At 44.3% G+C, this 26,313-nt stretch overlaps 1 protein-coding gene across 4 annotated transcripts in view; it reads right to left on the bottom strand.

Annotated features, from left to right (window-relative positions):
• Window positions 1-26,313, bottom strand: part of LOC105487744 (putative uncharacterized protein FLJ13197) — a 68,021-nt gene that overhangs the window by 5,687 nt on the left and 36,021 nt on the right. For 2 of the 4 annotated variants that reach the window (XR_011621371.1, XM_071093740.1), the window contains exon 2: window positions 111-2,386. Coding sequence is in view for 1 of the 4 variants with exons in the window: in XM_071093740.1 (XP_070949841.1) it covers window positions 2,319-2,386 (68 nt within the window). In the remaining 3 variants the exon portion in view is untranslated. Of the gene's footprint in view, window positions 1-110; window positions 2,387-14,285; window positions 14,370-26,313 lie in introns of those variants that run through there. The other 2 variants (XR_011621370.1, XR_011621369.1) reach the window with 2 other exon arrangements.

Raw genomic sequence — 26,313 nt, 5'->3', positions numbered from 1 at the left:
GGAAGAGGACCTTTGGTAGGAAAAGTGAAGGGATTATAATAGTACAAGGCAATCTTTGTAGTTCTTTCTCTTTTCTCCCTGGAGACTTTGAATAGAAAAACATTGTGACAGTGTTTTAGAGGTGATCGTCTGGGAGCCTTTAAGGTTTTGGTAAATGTCTTAGTCCATTCAGGTTGCTATTAACAAAATATCTTAGACTCCGTCACTTATAAGCAACAGAAATGTATTTATTTCTGACAGCTCTAGAGGCTGAGAAGTCCAAGGTCAAGGTGCCAGCAGAGTGTCTGGTGAGGGCCACTTCCCCATGGACAGGGCTGTCTCACTGTGCCCTCACATGGTGAAAAGGAGCTAGCTGGCTCTCTGTAGTCTCTCCTATTTGACAGGGCACTAATCCCAATCATGGGGGCTGCACACTCATGACCCAATCACATCTGAAAAGGTCCCACCTCCCAATACCATCAACTTGGGGGTTAGGATTTCAACACATGAATTTGGAGGGAACACATTCAGACCATAGCAGTCGGTGCTTTGAATACTGGGTCTAAAATCAGGTACTCTGAATATTGGCTCTACATTCAACGTCCTGCTTTTTTCTTTTCTAGTTGTGTAAATTTGGACAAATTACTTAACTTCGCTGGGGCTCATTTATAAAACGAAACAATGTAAGGCTGAAATTAGATCATCAAGGGGCCTTATTAGTGCATATATTAAGACACTTTCCCCTTCTCCCAAAGCATGTATAGAGAAAAGGAGGTAGGATTTGCCTGAAAGAAGTTTAGGTGGCCGGGTGCAGTGGCTCATGCCTGTAATCTCAGCACTTTGGGAGGCCAAGGTGGGTGGATCACGAGGTTAGGAGATGGAGACCATCCTGGCTAACACGGTGAAACCCCATCTCTACTAAAAAAAATACGAAAAATTAGCCGGGTGTGGTGGCAGGCACCTGTAGTCCCAGCTACTTGGAAGGCTGAGGCAGGAGAATGGCGTGAATCCAGGAGGCGGAGCTTGCAGTGAGCCAAGATCGCGCCACTGCACTCCAGCCTGGGCGACAGAGCAAGACTCCGTCTCAAAAAACAAACAAAAAAAAAAAAAAGAAAAGAAAAAAGGTTTAGGCAAGAGAGATTCAAGGGATCTTTGAGGGTGCAACAGGTATAAAAATAGAAAAGATGTCTAGAGTACAAGAGGAGATGGGTCACAAAAGCAGAGTAAGAAACTAGGTCTACGTGCTGAGGACAGAAGGGAAGGTTGACGGGGCAGTCCTCTGAGTTGCTAAATGAAGATTCTTTACATTATCCCTGACCAGCCATTGTGGTCAAGTGGCTCTAGAAATGAGCAATGGAAATGTGCCAGGACAGGAAACCAGATGAGGCATTACATAACTCCTCCTGTGTGTGCACACACACCAGTAATAGTGGGTTTTTCACTTCATTTGGCCTCCCATGGCATCCTGTATAATCCTCTATTTCAGCACCTGTCAGTGTCAGGCAATCAATAGTCAATGGCATTTCTGTCCACCTCCCACTACACTATGAATTTCTGAAAAACAAGGAAACAGCATTTTATTCATCTGTGAGCCCTACCACCTAACACAGTGAGTAGCATAAGAGACTCTCAATAAATGTTGACTTAATAAATAAATGAATAAAAGAATGAATGACATCATTCTGCTTACAGAAATCAGAGCCCTGGACTGCACAGCCACCATGAAAAACCTGCCAAATGGAGCACCCTGAACCTCCCTCCCACAGCTCTCACCCACCCGACCCATAATGTCTCTTCCATCTGACTTGCTCCCACTTTGTCTCCCCCAAATTTCTTCCCAACCTTGCAGGGAGAAGCCCAGAGCCTGAGGGTACATGCCTTGGCTTCTCTTACTTCATCTAAAATATTCTATCAGTTGACTGATGTTAATTTGAATGTTGCCTCTGTTTTTTTCTTCGGATCTGGGTGAAACTAGATTTTTTTTTTTCTCAGACAGGGTCTTGCTGTGTCACCCAGGCTGGAGTGAAGTGGCATGATCACATCTCACTGCAGCCTTGACCTCCCAGGTCCAAGCAATCCTCCTATCTCAGCCTCCCAAGTAGCTGAGACCACAGGCATGCACCAACACACTATGCTAATTTTTGCATTTTTTTTGTAGAAACAGGCTTTCGCCATGTTGCCCAGGCTGGTCTTGAGCTCCTGGGCTCCAGTGATCCACCCACCTCAGCTCCCAAAGTGCAGAGATTACAGGCGTGAGCCACAGCACCCAGCTTGCAACTAGATTCTTGACAGTGACTGTGACGAAATGATGTGGCCCTCCTCCAGCTCTGTCCCGGCCTTCATTCGTTGCTTCCAGACCAATAACTGGGGTTAGCTCTCAGGGTAGTCCAGGTAGAGAAATACAGACCTGGATGCAGAAGAAAACACCTTATGTTCAGAAAGAGTTGCAGAGCTTGGCTTGGTATCAGCATGAACTGGGGGGGCACAGCGGGGACTGTTTGGAAGGATGATAAACAGGACAGGGAGGGAATTACTGACTCAGGAACTGTCTTGGAGGTAGTATTGATTTGTTTCTGAATGGTTCCTTGAGGCTTGGACATGAGGATGCCTTACAGTAAGTTATAGGAAGAGGCTGCAGTGCCGTGGCAGAAAATTGAGGAAGCGATCAGAATGCTCAGGGAGACAGGACTGTTGGAACGAACTTATTATGTGACACCTAGACTTCCTGGGAGGGTTCAGGGACATTCCCTTCAAATATATCAGTGCGGGGCAAGAACATCTATTGGTGTGGGGGTGACAGCATCTTTGGGAACTTAGTAATGATTATCCACTGTACGCCAGGGTAAGAATAGGCGATTCTGCCATTTCACTGGACTTCCTAGTGTCAATGGAGATGCTAGGATTTCAAAATAACAAAGACCAGGTGTCTGCTCTTAACCATCAGAGTCAAGATGAATATAAACCATAACAGCCAGCAAGGCCAGAGTGCTTCAGTCCACAGAGTTTTTGATGATGGCTAATAGACCATGGTGTTCCTACGAGTGAGATAGACGAGCAGTCAATGAGGGTACTGCATGACTTGTATAACAATTTAAAAACTCAAGAGCCGTCAAGGTTGATGGACCCACAGTTTCTAGATCTGAGCCAGTTCTCAGACCCCACAGGCTGCACCCTCTTGTGCAAGGATCCTGCAATGTCTCCCACACTAGTGAAGTGTTTAGGAGTTCAATGGTCTAAGGCATGTTGAGATATGCCCTGTAAGATAAAGAACAAGTTATTAGCAGGCTCAGTGGCTCATGCCTGTAATCCCAGAACTTTGGGAGGCCGAGACAGGTGGATCACGAGGTCAGGAGTTCAAGACCAGCCTGGCCGGCATAGTGAAACCCCATGTCCACTAAATATACAAAAAGAAAAAAAATTAGCTGGGCATGGTGGCGTGTGCCTGTAGTCCCAGCTACTCAGAAGCATGAAGCAGGAGAATCGCTTGAACCCGGGAGGTGGAGGTTGCAGTGAACTGAGATCGTGCCACTGCACTCCAAGCCTGGGCGACAGAGTGAGACTCTGTATCAAAAACATTGAGAAAAAAAAAAAAAAAAAACCAAGTTATTACAGCCTGTATTTATTAGGGCTGAGAAAGAGATACAGTGCTTAGTGAGCCTCTTTGGATTTTGGAGAACTATAAGCTGTGCTGGGGAATACTTCTTCTACCAATGTGTTGAGTGACTTAAGAGGCTGTCAGTTTTGTGTGGGGCTCAGAACAAAGAGCTCTGGAGAAGATCCAAGCTGCCACACAAGGTGCCCTCAGCTCATATGATCTGCCGATCCAAGGGTGCTAAAGGGATCTGTGATAGATAGAGATGCCGTGTAGAGTGTTTGGCAAGCCCCATGGTAGAGTCATAGGCGAGGCTCCTACGGTTCTTCTTAGCTACCTGCTTCAAAATAGAACAACCCACTGTGTGAAAACCAGCTCCTGGCATTGCTATTGAGCCATTTTAGAGACTGGGCATTTCTCTCTCCAGCAAATGCCTCCATTTATTTCTTCCCTTCATATAAAATTCCTTAAAAGAATTTCCAAATTCACTATCTCCACCTATTTTTTTTCTATTCTGTTTTGAAACTACTTCATCTTTCATCCTCACAATTCCACCAATACCACTGTTACAAACTCACCAATGACTTCCATGTTGTAAATGCAGTGACCGACTTTAAGTCTTCTTCCTACTTGATCTGTCAGCAGCATCTGACCTAATTGGACACTCCCTCATTGAAACACCTTCTTCCCATGTTCCCCAAGACATCATTCTCTCCCTGTCCTCTTCCTGTCTCACTGGTTATCCTCATCCCCTTGGCTGGTTTCCTCTCATACCACAAACCACTAAATGTTAGAGGACCCAAGGCCAGTCACTGATTTCTTTTTTGCTTTTTCTTTCTACCTATACACTCTTCTGAGGTGACCTTGTCCCACCCATAGCTTTAATTTTTCATGGACTGCCCACTTCCAAGTTTGTATCTATGGCCCCATCTTCCCTCCTGAACTCTAGATTCCTGTATCCAGCATCCCATTAGACATCTCCACTCTGTGAGGCATCTCAGGCTTAACAATTCCAAAACCAAATTTTGAATCCCCTACCTCCCAACCTGTTCCTCTACCAGCTTTCCCTGTCTTAGTAAAGGTCAGCTTCATCCCTCCGGCTGCTCAGACTGAAGATGTTGACTCATCTTTAGTTCTTTCCTTCCAATTCCATCCATCAGAAAATCTTGCCAGCTCTTCCTTCAAAATATTTAGAATCTGGTAAACCCTTAGTCTAAGGCACCATCATCTCTTGCTTAGATTATTGTATCCTGTTTCCATGCTTCCACCCTTGCCCTCTTCAATTTGTTTAAAACAGCAGCCAGAATAATCCTGTCTTGCTTCTGAAAACCCTCCACAGGCTTCCCATCTCATAAAGAGAAAAATTCAAGTCCTCAGAGTGACCCATGAGGCCCACAAGGTCTACACAGTCTCTGCCTCTGATTCCCCTCTGACCTCACCTCCTGCCACTTTCCCTCCACCCTTTCCAGAACACCCCCTCTGCTTTGGACAGCTTCCTTCAGCTGGCAGCAGGCTTGCTCCCTCACTTCGGCTCCAATTGCCCGACCCCATAGATACCATCCCTGTCTATCTCTTGTATCCTCTTCATTTTTATTTTATTTTTCTGGTAGCATGTCTTGCCATCTGACATATTATGTGTTAATTTCATTGTTTGCCTCCCCCTAGCCCGGTAGAGAAAGTTCTAGAGACAGCAAGAGCTGATTTGTTCTGTACATGTCTATGGCCCCAGGACTTAACACAATGGCTGGAAGAAGATAAATGCTCAATCGATTTTTGCTGAGTACATGCATGAATGTCAAATCCTTTGCTAAGCCGAAGGTGTAGGGAGGAGAAAATGCAGATAGAAAATGATCCAGACCTAGCCCCAACCTTTAGGACCTCCCAGCTTGCTACCCTTCCCCAGAGCACAGAGTGTGGTCTTTCATAGGCCACAACACACAGTTACAACCAGAAAAGTGTGATCGAGCACACCAAGTAACTGTTTTGCTTTTGCCCCCTCTCAACTTAGGATATTACTTTACTTCAGAGACTTGCCAGAGATCCGTTTGCTACGGCAGATTAAGATGTTAACACCCAAAACCACATATATTTTCTGCTGTCTTGTGAACGTTAAGGATTTCATGTGGCTGACCTGGTCATAGAGATAGACCAGGTCAAGAGTTTCCTAGGTGTCTGAGTGACATCACCCATGCCTCTCCCACCAACTCCCTCAAAAGTCTCCTGACCCTGCATAGGCAGACCCTGAAATTACACAATTTACAATGCATTGACCTCTGAAAGAGCAAGTCACGCTCCAAAGAGGGCTGCAGACAAAAGCGTTCCAAGCCAGATTCCTTGTTGACACTGGTCTCTGGTTACACCCCAGGCATAAAAAGGGAGGAAATTCTTCAAAGCCAGTGAATGCTTCCCTACCTTTGTCTGTCCCCAGCAGAACCCCTTCCCCCACTCCACCCTCCACAGAGGGACTCACTGTAAGTTCAACAGCACAAGTGCTGCAAGGGGAGGCATTTTCAGGTTACGCGCTATATATATATATATATAGCTAAAGTAAGTTACAGGTCTTGTCTCATGTTATTTGCCTTGGCGAGGGTTGAAAGCCTTAAACAATTCCTCCCAAGCATGCCCTGTTGTGAATCCCCCTTCCTGTCCAAAATCTTTCCTTGGCCCAGACCCTGGGAGTCACCTTTCTTCTTCTGGCCACTCCCCACTCATCTTCTTTCAGTCTCCTTACAAAACAGGGACTTTCCAGGAGTCTAGGTCTGCCCTGGAGTTGCAGGACCACACCACGGCCAAGCAAGGCCTCTGCTCGGACCCTTGGCAGTTTTCTGAACTGTGAGTGTCCTGTTTTTTCGAGGCCGGGGTCAGAGGGAACAAATGCAAGACCCGGATGAAGCACCTCCCCCACCACTTGCCAACAGCTAGTTCTGTCCCTCCGCCCCCGACACCTGCCCTGTTAGCCTCGCCACCCTTCTCAACACAACCTTCTGAAACAGGAAAAGTTCCCTTGTCCCCCTCAAAGGGCATGCGATGCGGGTGTGGTTCACTTCTTTGGTCCTGCTGCTCAAACCCCTAGTGGGAGCAGGCAGATGGGCAGGTCATGGGGACCGTGGGTTCTGACCCCAGGGCAGCATCTAGGGTTGAGTCTTTACAGCTCCTGAAGCCCCAGTGGGCGTGTGTTACAGTGCACTCTTTCAGTTTTGCCAACTGCAGGCAGCCTGTGTTCATCAGCTCAGTTAGACCTCTGCCTTATCACAAGGACAGAAGGCTTTCTGTATCCCAGGTTCTTGCCCTAGTGCACCAGAAAAATCGAATCATGTGTGGGCTTAAAGAATTTGAGTGCAAGGTTTTATTGAAAGGTGGAGGTAGCTCTCGGCAAATAGATGGGGAGTCAGAAGGGGGATGGAGTGGGAAGGTGGTCTTCCCCTGGAGTCGGGTCGCGCAGCAGCCAGGCTCTCCTTGGACCACTCTCCGCGTCATTCTGCTGTTGATGGCCTGTCAGCGTCTATGTGTTCTTCTGCCAGTGTGTTCCTGTCAATGTCCAGCCACTTGTATGTGCTTCCGCCGGTGTGTTCCTCTCGACCTCCCGCTGTTAGTGCACGTGCCCGTTAAGGTCTTGGGGTTTTTATAGGCACAGGATCGGGGGCAGGGTGGTCTTGGGAAATGCAACATTTGGGCAAGGAAACAGGAGTGCCTGTCCTCACCTAGGTCCGTGGGCTCAGGCCCAAGGGTAGAGCCCTTGTCAGGGATATTGCCTTTCTCTACTCAGCACTTCCCTGCACCCCTCCCATATCACTTCCACACAGCCCTGGACCTGAGCTAAGACGTAGCAGTAATTGCCATTCCCAGTTGGTGCTGTGGGGTTCATTTATGCCAACTTTATCATTTTCACAGAGGAGAAGACCAAACCCCAGAAAGTGAAAGCCATGTGTACAAGGTCAAAGAACCTGTTAGGGTCAGAGCTGGAATCCCTGACTTAGAGACCCCCGCCAGGGCTCCTCTGCAGCACCAACCTCTTCACTCATGTTCCTTGGAGTTGTTCTGTTCCTGGTTCTTGCTCTTCTTGTCCCACATTTTGAATCTTTCTTGGAGTTATTGCTTCCAGGGTTTCCATCCAGGCCCAACCTACAGGAGCAGCTCAGTAGCTTCCCCCTGTTAGAATTCAGCCCCCAATCCTGTTCCCTCCCAGCATCCTCAGCCCATGTGCTGGGTTCAGCCTCCTCCACTACTCCCTACTTGCTTTCCTACACATCCTATTGTGAAGAACTTTTAGTCCTTACGGCACGTCTATGTACAGTACCTCATGGACGAGTACAAAAATGAAGTCATCCAGGGAGGTGGATTATTTTCTTCATTTTTACAGATGCAGAGATTGAGATGCCAGGTGAGAGTGAATAAGTGGTGGGGCCCAGGCTGGGGTCTTCATGTCCATCACGATTTTCAAAGGTCTTTTATTCTCAGTGTTCTCTCCTTCTGTGGAGTGGTCCTAGGACACCAGCATCACCTGACTTCTTCCTCTACACATTCATTTCCTAAAGTCCATTATCGTATGTCAATTTCCAAGTTTCCAAATGTATATATTTATAATACTTTTCCCCAGACATCTCCATGCTCTCCTGGCACCTCAGGCATCTTAAGACCTCTCTGGGTATGCTTGCCTCCCTCACTAGCTCATGCTGTCAGAGTTTAAGGGTTGATTCTGAAATCAGGCCAGGCCTGGTGGCTCACGCCTGTAATTCCAGCTATGTAGGGAGTCTGAGGCGGGTGGATCAGTTAAGGTCAGGAGTTTGAGACCAGCCTGGCCAACATGGTGAAACTCTATCTTTACTAAAATACAAAAATTGGCCAGGTGTGGTGGCTCACACTGGTAACCCTAGGTGCTTGGGAGGCTAAGGCAGGAGAATCGCTTGAACCCAGGAGGTAGAGGTTGCAGCAAGCCAAGATCGTGCCACTGTACTCCAGCCTGGGCAACAGAGCAAGACTCCATTTCAAAAAAAAAAAAAAAAAGATTCTGAAATCCTACAGACCCATATCCTGGCTCTGCCTCTTACCAGCAGTGTGACCTTGGACAAGCTATTTCACCTCTGAGAACCTTAGTCTCTTAATTTGAAAGTTGAGAGTATGATTATCTTTCAGGCCATTGAGAGGATTAAATAAGAACAGAGTAGCACATAAGTTCCACTGTACATAAGTGCTTAAATATTCGCTGTCATCACCAACATCATCGATATCTCTTGCCTTCTAACTTCTAACTGTGCCCACCCGCCCCCAAGCATGCCCTCCCACACACACAACTAATTTCCCAGGCCACCTACGAGTTACCTTTCACACATACACATATGCCTAGAAGAAAAATTAAGAAAATTTTTGGAAAAATTTTACTCCCATACAGAGATAAGTAAAAGAATTTTTTAAATCACTAAAGTCTCACACCCTCCCATCCCTCATTGGCCCCCCACTCCAAAAACCCCAGTTGCAAAATTCTGATCAGGCTTGTGATTAGGAAATATATCACTTCCCGGGTGAAAATCCAACCATCTCCCACCTAGGAAGCAGGCTAGGCTCTAAGTTTACCAAGCTCCTTAATAGGGCCCAAACAGAGCAGATCCTTTCTGCAAAAACAGGTTAAGAGACTGGACTCTGAGATTCAAATCTTGGTTCTACCACTTACTAGCTGTGCAACTGAGGGTAAGTTGCATAGCCTTGCTCTACCTTGATTTTCTCTGGATTAAAATGGGGATGAAATTGGACCCAAAGTTTTTTTGTGGTTGTGAGAATTAAATGAGATAATCTATGTAAAATAGTTAGCAAAGCAGCTGCCTGTAATAAACTCTCAACAAGTGCTAGGCACTCTTATTATTATTAGTTTTCATACGCTTTTTTCCTTTGCCCAAACTAGTTCCACAGGATCCCGTCACCACCACTTCCTCCTCGCTTCCTGTTTATCTGATTATTTGCAAAGCACCTCCTCAATGAAGCCTTTCTGGATTGGCTGCTCTGAGTGTGGCAGGTACACACCTCTTCTACAGCCCTTTCCACTCTGGGCTATCTGCATTTGTAAAGGAGAGTCCTCCTTTACTCTCTCACAAGCATCACGAAGAAGACATGTCTCAAACCATTGCAAAGGAGAACAGGGACCCAAAAGAAATTCTGATGCCCGTGCTGAAAACTCCCTAGACCTTAACTCAAGCCTCACTGTGATCAAGAAGCATCAGACTGACCCATCCATCCTCAGTACTATCTTCCCAATAATTATTTTAGAATATTTAAGAACCCCTATTGACATATTACATCTGCCTCCAGCTCCACCCCTCAATCAAGAATCTGTTTAAGGGCGGGTGCTGTTTTGGCCACATGTTTTTCTGACATTCTCTTTTGAAATGGTTTTTTAAAGAAATTAAATTGTGGCTGGGTGCAGGGCTCATGCCTGTAATCCCAGCACTTTGGGAAGCTAAGGCCAGAGGATCACTTGAGCTCAGGAGTTTGAGGCCAGCCTGGGCAACATTGGGAGATGCTGATTCTACAAAACATTTTAAAACTTAGCCAGGGGTGGTGATACGCACCTGTAGTCCCAACTACTCGGGGGGCTGAGTGTGGGGTCCTGAGGTGTAAGGATTGCTTGAGCCCAAAGGTCAAGGCTGCAGTGAGCCGTGCTCGTGCCACTCTACTCCCGCCTCCGTGACAGAACAAGGCCCCATCTCAAAAAATAAATAAATAAATAACTCTTATGAATTTGTTTATCTGCTCTTTTGCTTTAGCCTGGTCTCTCAATGAGCCACAGTTGCTTTGGAAGAGCATACTGTACAGGCGGAAGAACCACAAAAGCTAAGGCTAAAGACAGCCATAAAAGCATAAGCCTGCATGTAACAGTGACAGGCTTATAAAGCACACTCACACAACACAAATCTTGGCCCCAAAGACCAGGAAATTTTATTTGCCATTAACCGTGCTCTTTCCAGGAATTGGATGCCTTATGGCAAAAGAGAGAGTTGTTTTCCCACACCACCTCCTCCTCCCCACCCCGCCCCCCTAAACCCTGTCATTCCCACCGAATTCATACTTTCTCCCTGTCTCTTACAAACAGGGTCATAGTTTACATAAACAACTCAAGGCAAAGATGAGGGAAATGCAACATCTCCTGGAATTGATACTTTTGCATTTCACCAAACAATAAATACATGTCACATCCTCTTTTGTTTGTCATGGCACTAAAAAGGGAGGAAAATCTCAATTCTGCTAGTTTCTATCTGGAATACAAACGACAGGCGCCAAGGCTTCCCATCTCACAATGAGTGCCTTGGAGAGATGGTGGTGTGCCAGGGGTGGGGGAAGAGCTGTTTTTAAAGAACCCAAACAAAAATTGCAGAAACTGCAAAACCCAAACGTTTGCAGCATCTAAACTGGCAGAGAAACTGTGGGGTGGAAACTTACAGTCTGCACTAACAACTACCTGAGTGGCCTGGAAGTACAGAGCTCTCCGAGCTGAATCCTGTGAACTGCAGGTGCAGGTTACAGACGGGAGGTTCAGCTGTGGGAAGTGCCAAGAACTTAACAACACTCAGCTGAAGGGAACCAAGTTTACCATCACAGCCCGAACTTGAATACAGGAGGCGGCAAATTCCATAGGATTTAGGGGCATAAAAGAAGAATTGCCATGTTTTTCCATAGGCATCCATTCAAATGCGCATAATACCGTGTATGGAAAGGTGGCATCAAGTTTACTTTTCACCGAGTGCATTTTCATGATAGAGTTAACTCTTCAGAGACAAAATTCTGCATACAATTTAGTTCTCCAAACATTATATCAGAATCAGTCCAATCTTCATCAAAATAAAAACAGATCTGTTTTAAGAATGTTTACAAAAACTTGTATATTTAAAATACAAGTATAAAACGAAGCAGTCAGAAACAAACCACCACTCAACCCCATCCTAACGAAGATCACAGTTTTGCCTATTTTAATCTCTAGATTGACTTGTAGTGGTGGAATGAATTGAGGAAGTTGAGAAAGGAGCTAACATAGTCATGAGCCTTTACAACATGTAGGTACCACTGAGATACTTCACAACCACCCACAGCAGCCCCATGAGCTAGGTATTATTTTTTATTTATTAATTTTATTTATTTTTTTGAGGCGGAGTCTCACTCTGTCGCCCAGGCTGGAGTGCAGTGGCAAGATCTCGGCTCACTGCAACCTCCACCTCCCGGGTTCAAGCGATTTTCCTGCCTCAGCCTCCTGAGTAGCTGGGATTACAGGCACCTGCCATCATGCCCGGCAATTTTTTTTTTTTTTAGTAGAGACAGGGTTTCACCATCTTGGCCAGGCTGGTCTCGAACTCCTGACCTAGTGATCCACCCGCCTTGGCCTCCCAAAATACTGGGACTACAGGCATGAGCCGCCGCGCCTGCCTCTGAGCCAGGTATTATTATTCCTGCTTTACAGATGACACTGAAGCTCAGAGAAGCCAGGTAACTTACCCAAGATCACACAGCTAGTGAATGGCAAAGACAAGATTCATATCCTAACATTTGGAATTTTTCCTCCCCATGTTTAGAGAGAACCCTTGTATATCACTGGGTATCCCAGAGCATATGATGAGAATCTTGGTAATAGTTAAACCCTTGTTAAAATGATATGGTTTGTAGTCAGCTTTTACTATTCATTAGATAATGATTTCTGGGGAGATATTTATATATTGTATTTTTTATGTGTCCAAGTTTAACCTTAGAATTTATCATTGAACTTGCAATACTTTTAAAATATCTGCTCTAATATAAAGACATTTTTACATTTTCTGTTTTTATTTTTTATGGCATAGTTCTAGAATTGAAAGTGAAAAATTCTATTTCAGCATGTGCTCTGCACCTCCAAATTTTCTTGGCTATTACCAGTAGTTCCTTATAGGCAAACATATGAGAAATCTCTGAAGAGCAAATTCAGTTTCGAAAAACAGCTAATGATATCAAAGAAAAGTAGGCACTGGGGGATACTTTCTAGAAGACAGTATTAATATAGCAATACTTTAGGAATAACGATGAATCTGTTTAAACGCAAAAGATCACTAACCAAATCAGATCACTTAGAGGAATAAGTGCTTTTCTCTGTCTTATCCTGAGATCATATTGCCATTTAACCTATTTTTAAACAAACAAAAATTTTTAAACATTTTCTATCCTTTAAGCAAATCTTCTTTGCTTGGCTAAATGACAATGTTCAAGAAATGCCTGCCACAGAAGCATAAAAAATCCTTGGCAACATTCCAGAAGAAATTCACCCTGCATAATGTGTTCCAGCAAATGCTCAATAGCTTTCTGGTGAACCTGCTGGCTCAGTGTACACTTGAGCAGGATCTAGAGAGAACAAAAGAAAAACTGATAGACATTTTCCTTTTTGTCAGTCTGGTGAAGTAGCCCTCAGCTCATTTTAGCAAACTTCCCCAGCTTGGAAAAATGAGCATGCGTATAGCTAACTTACGAACCCTGCCCTGGAGTCTGGTGCACACGCTGTTGTTGTACTACTTTTGATTCCCTGAAATTCAAGTATAATTATGTTGTTTGTCTTTTCATCCAATAAAATGTGCATTAGCATTTGGTTCACTTTGGAGTGTATTTGTTGAGATGAATCTATTCTTTCAAATGACAAGTTAGTGCTTTCATAATGAGAACACTTTAGATTATATAAAACTCTTAATACAATATTAAAAAGAGGTAGACTGGAGGGACAGACTCCTTTAAAACATGTCAAAAGTGTGTTCATAATTGGCTGAAGCTATTAATTCTCTAGATATTTATGCAAAAATGTCACTGAGTACAGACGTAAAGACTTTAAAACAAAATCCATTTCCTTTCTATAAGGTAAAATAGATGCATATTTTTAATATTTATGTCTCTTTGCAACTTTTTCTCAGGATGAACATTTCCTACTTCAAAAAGAAAATGGTTGGACATTTTACAGGTCTGTTAAACTGCAGTGATACATTTGGCCCAAATTCTCCCCTTGGGCATGGTGGGAGGGAGAGTTGGGTGGAGCGGGCACAGCGTGTGTATTAAAAGCCTGTTTGACCTTAAATGCCCTCAATGGAGGCCGGGGAGGATGGTTAGGAAGGTAAAATTTTTTCCATTCATTGTTGTAGAACAGCAGATAGTTCTGAAATAAACCCATTTTGCAGGAGAGAAACTCTAGATCCAACTGCCTAGGAGAGAATTTACACCCTGGGGAAAGAGCTGAAGGCACTAGAACATGCCTCCACCACCCTCCCATCACCAGTCAGCCAGCCTGTTTTATACAAGGCCTTTTTCTGATTCCTTGGGGCCAGCAACAGGGTCACTTGGAGGAGGGAGCGGGCGGGCCATTGGCTCAAGGTTTAAAATGTAGTCTTTGGATGGTCTCATAGAGACATGCCAACAAGAGTCAACGGGAAGGATTCATCACACAACTTTAACAGCTAAATATAAACATTAAAAATCTACGGTGCTTGTGCTGGCTGTAACATTCTTTTGGCTTTCTTCATTTTTTACTATGCTGGAAACTCAAAAAATGGAAAGACCCAGCTCTCTGGACCTCCGACTACCAGGAAGTCATGTGGTCTATTAGAAGGCAGGATATTTACAAAATCCTCAACTGCTTTCTGCAGAAGAAAACGGCCTCCAGACTCCCAGTCACCGGCATAAAACACCAAATACAAAACCAATGCAAAACACGTCAAACTAAGGATACCTTGGACTGGCTCCTTCATCCTGGTCTCCTCTCTCTCTCCAAAGGTTAACCATGACCATCAATTCAATGTGTTTTCTTCCAGAGCTTTAAAAGGAAACACACACACACACACACACACACACACACACACACACATACATTAAAAATAATGTTATTATGTGGGTTTATAAAACGTATTTTGGTGGACATTGGATACTTGTCTGTTGATGATCTGATGTACTCTTCTGACTTCCCCTTCTCTGATTATACCGAATTACCCCTTAGTTTTTCATGTATGTGAGGTCTGTCTCCCAGACCAGAAGGTAAATTTCCAGACCTCTATGTCCAGCATGCATTACAGAGTAATTTTTTGAATGAATGAACTTTGCGTTTTTGACTCCCTCATAGATTAATAGGAACTTTGGACTCAACAGAGGCTTAGCAAATTCTATTTATTTATCTTTTTCCCTTTTTAAAAGAGAAGTTTTGTATTTCAAATCAGGTTCATCTAAAATCCACTTTCTTTCCCAGTCTAGATTTATGGCAGTCAACATCTCCTTAAGATGTTCCACATCCTGACACTAGGGATATAATAAAGGTTGTGCCTTTTATTATTATTATTTTATTTGAGACAGTGTCTCACTCTGTCACCCAGGTTGGAGTGCAGTGGCGCAATCTCAGCTCACTGCAACCTCCACTTTCGGGTTCAAGCGATTCTCCTGCCTCAGCCTCCCAAGTAGCAGGGACTTCAGGCGCATGCCACCACACTCAGCTAATTTTTGAATTTTTAGTGGAGATGGGGTTTCACTATGCTGACCAGGCTGGTCTCGAACTCCTGACCTCAAGTGATCCACCTGTCTTGGCCTCCCAAAGTGCTGAGATTACAGGCGTGAGCTACCACACCCAGCCCTGGTTGTGCCTTTTAAAGATGAGTGTGTGTGTGTGTGTGTGTGTGAGAGAGAGAGAGAGAGAGAAAGAGAGAGAGAGAGAGAGGAGGAGAAAGGAGCAGGAAGAGAGTGAATAGAGCCAAAACCACCTTAGGGTGTGGCCCTGGGGCCCCTGCTGGCCTTCAAAGCCAGACACAAAGGACTTATTCTCTTTGCAAATGAAACCTGGAAATCAAGCACTTTTTCTTCTTTTTTTAAAAATCTCATCCTGCCACTTTTACTTTACACTTTTAGGTTGTTGGTGTCAAAATCAATTTTCTTTTCTTTTTTCTTTCTTTTCTTTTGAGATGGAGTCTCGCTCTGTCTCCAGGATGGAGTGCAGTGGCACAATCTCGGCTCACTGCAACCTCTGCCTCCCAGGTTCAAGTGATTCTCCTTCCTCAGCCTCCCCAGTAGCTGGGACTACGGGCACCCGCCACCATACCCAGCTAATTTTTGTATTTTTTAGCAGAGATAGGGTTTCACCATGTTGGCCAGGATGGTCTCGATCTCTTGACCTTGTGATCCACCCGTCTTGGCCTCCCAAAGTGCTGGGATTACAGACATGAGCCGCTGCGCCCAGCCAATCAATTTTCATTTATTTCCCTGGAAACTTTATTCTCTGATACTTTAGGCTTCCTGTAAAACAGCAAAGGTGCCCTTTATAGGGACAAAGGGAAACGCGCAAAGTCTCCACATCCATCCATTCACCAGTGATCCTCTAGACCACTCAACTAGACCCTGGGTTATGTCATAAAGAGCTGATCTGAAACCATAAAAACTTGCCAGAGACTCAACCATTACATTGTGTGTTAGAGGGAGCAGAATATGTGGAAGTTGTATGAAAGCTGCAGAAGTAGATGGGTACTTAGGGACCTCTCTGTGCCTGTGTTATGCCATCTTTCCATCTTGTGACATCATTTTTATTCTTCCCTAGTCTGAGACACCCTCAGTGGCAATTCTTGGCTTTTTTGTGTTTTGTTGTTCTTGTTGTTGTTGTTTTGAGTCTGATCCCTTTTCTCTGGCCAGCATTCCCCCAAAATACAAATATGCTCATACACAAGCAATTCTGCAAAGAATTTCAAGGACATGAAACATCTCCTAAGAGAGAGCCCAGGTAAAGAAGATCTAAACTAAACTGGTGGCAGGTGCCTGTAGTCCCAGCTACTGGGGAGGCTGAGGAAGGAGAATCGCTTGAACCCAGGAGGCGGAGGTTGCAGTGAGCCGAGATTGTGCCACTGCACTCCAGCCTGATGACAGAGCGAGACTCCATCTCAAAAAAAAAAAGATGTTTGCAGAAACAATAAACCTGACAGGTGTAATAAACATTGACAGTAGCTGCAAAATAAAGCCAATCTTCATATTTGAGTATTGGAAAAAAGAACTGCTTATCCTGGGTTGGTCTTTTCAGATACATTCATCTCTATATGGATAACAAAAGTAACCACACGTGATATGGGACATTTGTTCCTTTCAAATCTCATGTTGAAATCTGATCCCCAGTGTTTGGAGGTGGGGCCTGGTGGGAGGTGTTTGGGTCCTGGGGCCCAAACATGAAGCTTGGCTAGGTGCCTTTCTCTTGGTAATGAGTGACTTCTTCTTCTATTAGTTCCCTCTCTCTCTTGCCCCTCCTCTTGCCATGTGATCTGTGCACTCCAGCTCCTTTTCACCTTCTTCCATGAGTGGAAGCTTCCTAAAGCCCTCATCAGAACAGATACAGGTGCCATGCTTCTGATACAGCCTACAGAACCATGAGCCAAATAAACCTCTCTCTAGATATAGATATAGATACAGATAGATATTGAGTAGCAATGCAAAATGGACTGAGACAATATGTCATCAATATACCATCTTTTTTAAAAAAAAAAAAAAAAAAAAAAAAACCAGAGTCTCAATCTGTCACCCAGGCTGGAGTACAGTGGCACAATCACAGTTCATTGCAGCCTCAAACTTCTGGGCTCAAGTGATCCTCTTGCCTCTGCCTCCTGAGTAGCTGAGAAGACACAGGTACATGCACATCCAGCTAATTTTTTTTGAGACAGGGGTCTCGCTATGTTGCCCAAATTGGTCTGCAACTCCTGGGCTCTAGTGGTCTCCCCATCTCAGCCTCCTAAAGTGCTGCCATTACAGGCATGAGCCACCATGCCTGGCCTGTCACCATCATTGAATACCAAGAATGACTGTGTCCAGGAGATAAATCATGTACAAGGCACAAAACTGATAATGAGATTTTCTCATCAAAATATTGACACTGTTACAAGTGTATACATGGGTAATAAATGAACAAATTATCTCGTCCATCAGAGCCCCTCATCTGAATTTTTTTTTTTTTTTTTTTTTTCAGATGGAGTCTCACCCTGTCACACAGGTTGGAGTGCAATGGTGCAATCTTGGCTCACTGCAACCTCTGCCTCCCAGGTTCAAGCAATTCTCCTGCCTCAGCCTCCTGAGTAGCTGGGATTACAGGCACCGTCATCATGCCTGGCTAATTTTTGTATTTTTGTAAAGACGGGGTTTCACCATATTGGCCAGGCTGATCTCAAACTCCTGACCTCAGGTGATCTGCCCACCTCGGTCTCCCAAAGTGCTAGGATTATAGGCATGAGCCACCATGCCCAGACCTTCATTGGAATTTTTAAAATCACATCCTTTGCATCATTTATTTCAGTAGCTGCTCTACCTTCTTAGCCCTTCTTTTACTTCAAAGAATTGTGCATATGTCATCTTCCTTAGATCGAATCTATTTCAAACCCTTAGCTAGTCCAAAAACCATGTGGTCACAAGTAATCATAAGATTACTGTCATCCTAGTAACTTTTGCCATTTTCAGAATGACTGCTATGGGCCAGCTAGGCTTGTAGCACCTCAAATGTACTATGAACATGTACTAAATCCTTACAACAATGCTGCTCTGTAGATAGTAGCATTTCCATTTTAAAGAGACAATCCCAGCCAAGTGCCGTGTCTCATACCTATAATCCTAGCACTCTGGGAGGCCGAGGAGGATGGATCACTTGAGGTCAGGAGTTTGATACCAGCCTGGCCAACATGGTGAAAACCCATCTCTACTAAAAATACAAAAAAGTAGCCAGGCATGGTGGCGTGTGCCTGAAATCCAGCTACTGGGGAGGGTGAAGCATGAGAGTCACTTCACCCCAGGAGGCAGAGGTTGCAGTGTCATTTTTCCAGATGAATCTTAAAATTATAGAACTCTCAATTTATATGTGTTCTTAACCTTCTTTGGCTCAATGAATATTTGAGCAGAAAAGGATCTTGGAGGCAATTTTGCTTGACTCTCACACTTCACAGATGAGGAAACTGAGACTCAGCTGCGGTAGGTTACTGCTCCAGTTATGGCCTTCCCTTTTCTGGTTCTGAGAAGGTAGGGCCCACATCCTTTGGGAGGTGATCTCATCCTTCCACTAACATAGCTTTAAGTGCACCAAATGTCTTTATGGAGACATTTGAGGACCTTCCAAAAGGAGCATAAAAAGTCCTGAACACCTGAATGACCCAAGCAAAGGAGACCCACACTTAGATGGCATCTACTACAAAGGGAATAGAGCAAGTTTGTTCCACCTACGGCCCTCAGGGCACATGTAGCCCAGGACAGCTTTGAATGTGGCCCAGTGGAACTTCATTAATTTTCTTAAAACATTATGAGATTTTTTTGCGATTTGTTTTATTTTTTTTTAGCCCATCACCTATTTTAGTAATAGTGTTTTTTTGTTTGTTTTGTTTGAGATGGAGTCTCGCTCTGTCACCCAGGCTGGAGTGCAGTGGCTCGATCTTGGCTCACTGTAAGCTCCGCCTCATGGGTTCTTGCCATTCTCTTGACTCAGTCTCCCGAGCAGCTGGGACTACAGGCGCCCACCACCATGCCTGGCTAATTTTTTGTATTTTTTAGTAGGGATGAGGTTTCACCGTGTTAGCCAGGATGGTCTTGATCTCCTGACCTCGTGATCTGCCTGCCTCGGCCTCCCAAAGTGCTGGGGTTACAGGCGTGAGCCACTGCACCCAGCCATGATAGTGTATTTTATGTGTAGCCCAAGACAATTTTTCTTCTAATGTGGCCCAGGGAAGCCAAAAGGTTGGACACCCCTGGAATAGAGCAATCCAAGATGTGTCCCACCTTACTCCCCACAGGGCAAGTCAAGGATGTTGGCTGATCCACAAAGCTGGTACAGCAACAAAACAAGACACGTAAAATTCCAGCAAAGGAGATCCAAGAAACCAGCACCTGCGTCCCGGAGCCACTTCTAAGAACAGCAGTGACATGCAGCCCAATTAAGCAAAAAATGTCAAAGCCCTCCACTTTAGGTCCATAGTAGCTGGAATGAGGAAGAAAAGGACAAATCAGTGCTCAATAGTTTGCCCCTAGATTTGTTATCAAGCTAGAATAACAAGCAATTGTCATATTTCAAGTGTGTTTTAAAAGAACGGAATCAGATAACTATCATGCCTTGCATTGTTCTTGAAAATGCAAAAATAGAAAAAGGAAGAAATTATCTAAGAGCAATAAACCAAGGAAACAGAGCCCAGGCAGGGGTGGGGCTGCCTTTCATCACTGCTGATGCTTATGAACATTCACTGCATGACAATAGTTGACAAGTCCTATTAAAAAACACAGAGTAAGACACAGTTCCAATCTCTCTGTCCAAGAGAAAGAAAGAGTAATAGAATAAGAGAATAAAAAATGTAGCTATTTAAAAGAATGTAATGAATTAATAATAATAGAATAAGACAATAATATAACTAATAAAAGAATGTCACATTTGTATTTTCTAAAGAAAGCAGTTTAGGGTGACCCTCATGTTTTTCAACATTATTTTTTTTTTACTTTATTATGTTAGGGAACATCAAAAACACAAACTACTATACTAAATATATCACATATCACAAAGACGGTACATATTGGGTGGGTCAATGACTGAGGCTTGCCCGAATTAGCTTTAATTGATTCACTTAACATCTCCAAGCTTTTCTGGGCTGTTTTGTAAGTAAGTATGATCATATACAAGGTGATACATAAATATTTAACATAAGCATATATATATCTCTCTACATACACATGCATATGTATATATCTATACATACACATACATATCTATATACACACACATATGTATGTATCTGTGTGTATGTTTTTATATGTAATTTATTGAGACCATTTGACATACCCATGTCCTGAGCCTACTGTCCCACTGAATAAGTTAATTTACTGGGCTCTCAAAGTATAGATCCTTAGCCTTCTCAGAGCACAGGCACTGTTTGCTCAATCTGAAAACACGTAATTATTTAACTTGCCATCTAAAGTAACACCACACCCTGGATATGATGCAAGACCTAGCATTACAAGATAAGCTCTGTCTCAAGTTTCTGCTCGTTATAGTGCCTGAAGTATTTGCTCATATGCTCAGGGACTGAAGCAAAGTAAACAGTCAGGCCAGTATTATAGGGACACCTGTGTTACAAAATCGACTGACTTATATTGTGAAAGCAATGAATGAAGTTCGGCAGGACTCCTGTAAGGATGCCGATCCAGCCCACATCACCTTGGTCAAACAGGGCCTTATTGCCGCCCTCCCTAACGCACCCAGGTCAATCTACTTTCCTCAGGTATCTGATCCAAGCTACAAGTCATGGGTCTCCGCTGCAGCGCTTCTGTTTGCACCCGTCTTCGGTGAAGTTAACCTTGCTTTCTCTCAACATGTGCTACCCCGGCATCTCCAAAGAGGCCTTTGTATGGTGTGTTTAACAGGCCTGGACTCTTTATCTTTAAAATTCTACAAAATCACACCAGGCGCGGTGGCTTGTGCCTGTAATCCTAACACTTTGAGAGCCCAAGGCGGGCGGATCACCTGAGGTCAGAAGTTCGAGACCAGTCTGGCCAACATGGTGAAACCCTGTCTCTACTTAAAAATATAAAAATTAGCCAGTTGGTGGTGGTGGGCACCTGTAGTCCCAGCTACTCAGAAAGGCTAAGGCAGGAGAATCGCTTGAACCCAGGAGTTGGAGGTAGCAGTGAGCCGAGATCATGCCTCTGCACTCTAGCCTGGGCAACAGAGCAAGACTCCATCTCAAAAAAAAAAAAAAAAAGAAAAATTCTACAAAATCACTTCGTTTATGACTCCCTCTCTAATTAAACAGAACATGGTGTCCTGGAAAAGAGACTCAGGTACAAGTTTACATTTCTATTAGGCTTGATGCCTGATATCTTCCCCACAACAGGAGTACTGAGATTCGATATAGCTGAGCGGTTACGAGCAAGAACTTGGAGAACCAGTTAGCCAGGGTTTGAATCCTGGACCACCACACACTGTGCCTCACTTTCCTTACCTTTATTTTTATTTATTTATTTATTTATTGAGACAGAGTCTTACTCTATCACCCAGGCTGGAGTGCAGTGGCGCAATCTTGGCTCACTGCAACCTCTACCTCCCGGGTTTAAGTAATTATCCTGCCTCAGCCTCCCAAGTAGCTGGAACCACAGGCAGGCACCACCACGCCCGGCTAATTTTTCTATTTTTAGTAGAGATGGGGTTTCACCATGTTGGTCAGGCTGGTCTCAAACTCCTGACCTCAGGTGATCCACCCAGTTTGGCCTCCCAAAGTGCTGGGATTACAGGCATGAGCCACCGCACCTAGCCTATTTTTTTTTTTTTTTTGAAACAAGGTCTTGCTCTGTTGACCAGGCTGGTACACAGTGGCCTCATCACAGCTCACTGCTGCCTTGATCTCCTAGGCTCAAGTGATCCTCCCACTTCAGCCTCCCAAGTAGCTGGGGTTACAGGCATGTACCACCACACCTGGCTAATTTTTTGTGGTTTTTGTAAAGACACAGTTTTGCCATGTTGGCCAGACTGCTGGAACTCCTGGACTCAAGCAATCCACCCGCCTGGACTTCCAAAGTGCTGGGATTACAGGCGTGAGCCACCACACCCAGCCTTCCTTACCTTTAAGATAGATAGATAGGTAGGTAGCTAGGTAGATAGATGGAAAGATGGATGGATAGATAGATAGACAGACAGATAGACAGATGGATGATAGTTAACCAAAGTGCTCAGACTAGTGCCTGGTATGCAATAAATGCTACCTAAGTGCAAGCATAACAAATGTGATGATAGCAGCACTTCCTATCTGCCTTGGTGTTCGGGAGAGGATGAAGAATGATGGGTCCACCCCCGTGGTAAGCCTGCAGTGGCTGCAGCCGTGCCACACTGTTCCATTGTCTCCACGGAGGGCCTGACTTGGTGTGACCAGCTCTGTACATTTTCAAGAGAAAGCAAAATCTAAATTTCTGGATTTTAAATTGTTGGTTTACATTTTTAAAAATTAGTGTTTGAGTCAAAGAAATCATGTCTAGAAGCAGATTTTTCCCTTAAGTCACCATTTTGTGACCTCAGACACATATGAATCTATAATGTGTGGGTTTCCATTTTTCTTTGCTTATCATCCATACTTCTTTCTCAGCTGAACACCCCAGGGGCAAGAGAAAGCACACAGAAGGCACTCAATGAAACCCAGCTGAAAAATGACCTGGTTTGTTAATAAACAAACACCAGTAGGCTTTTCTGCAAGAAAACAATGAGTAACATAGTGTCAGCTACATTTAGGAACTTCTCTTTTTTTTTTTTTTTTTTTTTGGAGTCCAAGTCTCACTCTGTCACCCAGGCTGGAGTGCAATGGCTCAATCCCACCTCACTGCAACCTCCACCTCCTGGGTACAAGCGATTCTCCTGCCTCAGCCTCCCAAGTAGCTGGGATTACAGGCGTGCACCACCACACGCAGCTAATTTTGTATATTTAGTAGAGACGGGGTTTCACCATGTTAGCCAGGCTGATCTCAGACTCCCGGCCTCTGGTGATCCGCCTGCCTCAGCCTCTCAAAGTGCTGGGATTACAGGTGTGAGCCACTGCGCCCGGCCTAGGACCTTCTCTCAAAGTGCATCTTTAGGTCAAAAAACCAGGCCCTGGGAGCACATATCTGAACAAGATGCAGCCCCTGATTCTGAGGAACTTACAGACTTGTGGGGGACACAAAAGTGCAGACAACTGGCTCGGTGCGGTGGCTCATGCCTGTAATCCCAGTGCTTTGGGAGGCCAAGGAGGGCGGATCATGAGGTCAGGAGTTCGAGACCAGCTTGACTAACATGGTGAAACCTTGTCCCTACTAAAAATACAGAAATTAGCTGGGCGTGGTGGTGCACGCCTGTAATCCCAGCTACATGGGAGGCTGAGGCAGGAGAATCACTTGAACCCGGGAGGCGGAGGTTGCAGTGAGCTGAGATTATGCCACTGCACTCTAGCCTGGGTGACAAGGCGAGATTCCATCTCAAAAAAAAAAAATTGCAGACAATTGCAATGTTTACAACACACACTGGCATACATTATGTCATTTCACATCATGAGAATCCACTGCAATAGGTATCGCACATGATTTTATACCCAATAGAAGAGAAACTGAGGCACACAGAGGCTAAGTAACTTGCCCAAGTAGGCTAAGTAACATACCCCACTAGTAAGAGGAGTTGTAACAAGAACCAGTTCTGCATACTTCAAGCCCAGGACTCTTTCTGTTGCATTCTACTGCTCCAGCATAATGTGCATATTTTCCGGTGCCTGTGATACTAGCAACATCAGGCTCATTAAGAGGGCTGATATCCTGTGAGCTGAAAGAGGCACTGACAGCATCATGGAATGCAGCCCTTAAACGCACCTGAGAATAGTTAGGAACATTTTTTTCTTCTCACCAATTATAATTTCCCTTCTACCAAAAAGAATTTGAGGCCACTTTCAACAAAATGTAATGCTGTTTTTAAACAGTTAAAAGAACAGGTGATGAGGGGAAATGGAGATGAAATCCCTGCTTCAGGAAATCAAAGTTAAGAATAGGCAGCACGAGTGGGCACAGATCGTAGCTCTGAGCCTCCTGAATGACAAGACAAACTGGGAAGTGACAAAGTTCTTGTTGTCTATAAAAGGAGGCATACTAATTTTAAGTTTAGCATATATTATCACCATTTGTTCTCTAATTTCTAAAGCACATAGCAAAAATCCCTATTATGGAAAACATTGATTAAAAAGTAGAGCATTTGGCCAAGCGCAGTGGCTTATGCCTGCAATCCCAGCGCTCCAGGAGGCCGAGGCCGTGGATCACTTGAGGTCAGGAGTTCAAGACCAGCCTGGCCAACATGGTGAAACTTCATCTCTACTAAAAATACAAAATCAGCGGGGCATGGTGGAGTATGCCTGTAATCCCAGTTACTCTGGAGGCTGAGGCAGGAAAATTGCTTGAATCCAGGAGGTAGAGGTTGCAGTGAGCCGAGATTCTGTACTGCACCGTGCCCAGCCTAATTCTTTATTTAAAAGTAGGATAGCTACTAGGAAGAACGATTGGAGATTGTGCCAGCCTGGGCAACAGAGTGAGACTCCGTCTAAAAAAAACAAAAACAAAAACAAATATATATATATATATAGAGAGAGAGAGAGAGTATTTTATTTAAAAATTGATTTGTTCTATTTGTAAAGTCCATAGTTGATCAGAAGATTTGTAAATTTATTAAGAACATATTCCCTAGCCCATGGTCACCAATATTAATAGTCTGGTACATCTTGAAAAGGAAAATGGGACAATTGTCATCCAATTTAGAAGGATTGTATAGGAAAGTTTTAGAACTGTAATTTTGGGGAAAGGATAAGCAAAGTGTCACCTTTATCATAAATAGCACACATTTCAAATTCTTAACTGGATGAATGATAGCTGCAAGAGCACTTCAAACACAGGATGACACACAGCAGCTCTGAGCACATTTCCTCCTTCACGCACTCATTCGGCCAGTGGATTCTGAGGGCTCACAGAGCGGGCATTCACGCACAGTTCTTAAGGGTGGAAACAGCAGTAAACAAAAACCTCTGCCTTCACCATGCGCTTCCATGATAAAAGACAGTACGTTGCACAAATTAAAGATGGTTGTTCTCATCCAAATCAGTTTTCCTAAAAAGGCAACTGTGTTTAGGGCAGCCCTGTGTTACTGCAGACGTTGAGACAGATCCTTGGCTTTTGGTACAGCACTACCTAGAGCTTAGGAACAGCTAGAAAAAAAGGAGGAGCAAACCTCAATCCACAAACAAGGCTGAGGCCTAGATCCCGCCCTTCTGAGATCACTACAGATGGAGGGTGGGCCTACCTTCTGCTGCAGCAGCAGCCAAGTACCTCTTGCAGTCTGATGGTGTCGTTCTCGTCTAGAAATGGCTTCAAGAAGTAGCAAGAAGAAGAAGAAAGCAAGCTACAACAGCCATAGAAGCTGTTAGCCAGGTTGGAAAAAAAAAAAAAAAAAAAAGAGGAGAAAGACAAGTTTTTAAAACCCATACAGGCATTCATTCAACAAATATTTATGAAATCTTCACTGTATATACAAAAAGGCCCTGAGGAAATAGTGGGAGAGAGGGAAAGACATGGTTCTGCCCTCGTGTCTCTTCCAATCTAGAGAATCAGATGTAGAACAAGTAATCAATTCTTTTTTTTTTGAAATGGAGTCTCACTCTGCCGCCCAGGCTGAAGCACAGTGGTGCAGTCTCGGCTCACCACAACTTTCGCCGCCTAGATTCAAGCGATTCTCCCACCTCAGTTTCTCAAGTAGCTGGGATTACAGGCGCCCGCCACCATGCCTGGCTAATTTTTGTATTCTTTGTAGAGATAGGGTTTTGCAATGTTGACCAGGCTGGTCTCGAATTCCTGACCTCAGGTGATCCACCCACCTTGGCCTCCCAAAGTGCTGGGATTACAGGCATGAGCCACCGTGCCGAGCCTAATTCTTTATTTAAAAGTAGGATAGCTACTAGGAAGAACGATTGGAGATTGTGAGCTATAAAAAGGCAAACTAACCTAGTGCCAAAGATACCAGAAACCCATTTACCCATTCCAACTCACCTTCCCTCCCTCTCTGGCACACACACAAGTGGGCACAGACACAGGCATACACAGTCACGATATAATCAAGCTCCTACTATCTTCCTTTTTCAAGGAGACTACTTTGGGGCTGGAAACACTAAGGATGCTTCTTTCTAGTTTTTAGGCCAACAGGCTGCAAGCCTAGAAAATCCCGTGGCCAATATTCCTAC

The sequence above is a fragment of the Macaca nemestrina genome, chromosome 3, assembly GCF_043159975.1.
Source record: "Macaca nemestrina isolate mMacNem1 chromosome 3, mMacNem.hap1, whole genome shotgun sequence".
In the NCBI taxonomy this organism is placed as follows: domain Eukaryota; kingdom Metazoa; phylum Chordata; class Mammalia; order Primates; family Cercopithecidae; genus Macaca; species Macaca nemestrina.
The sequence above is the reverse complement of the archived record's forward strand: the minus strand, read 5'-3'. Positions and strand labels throughout refer to the sequence as shown.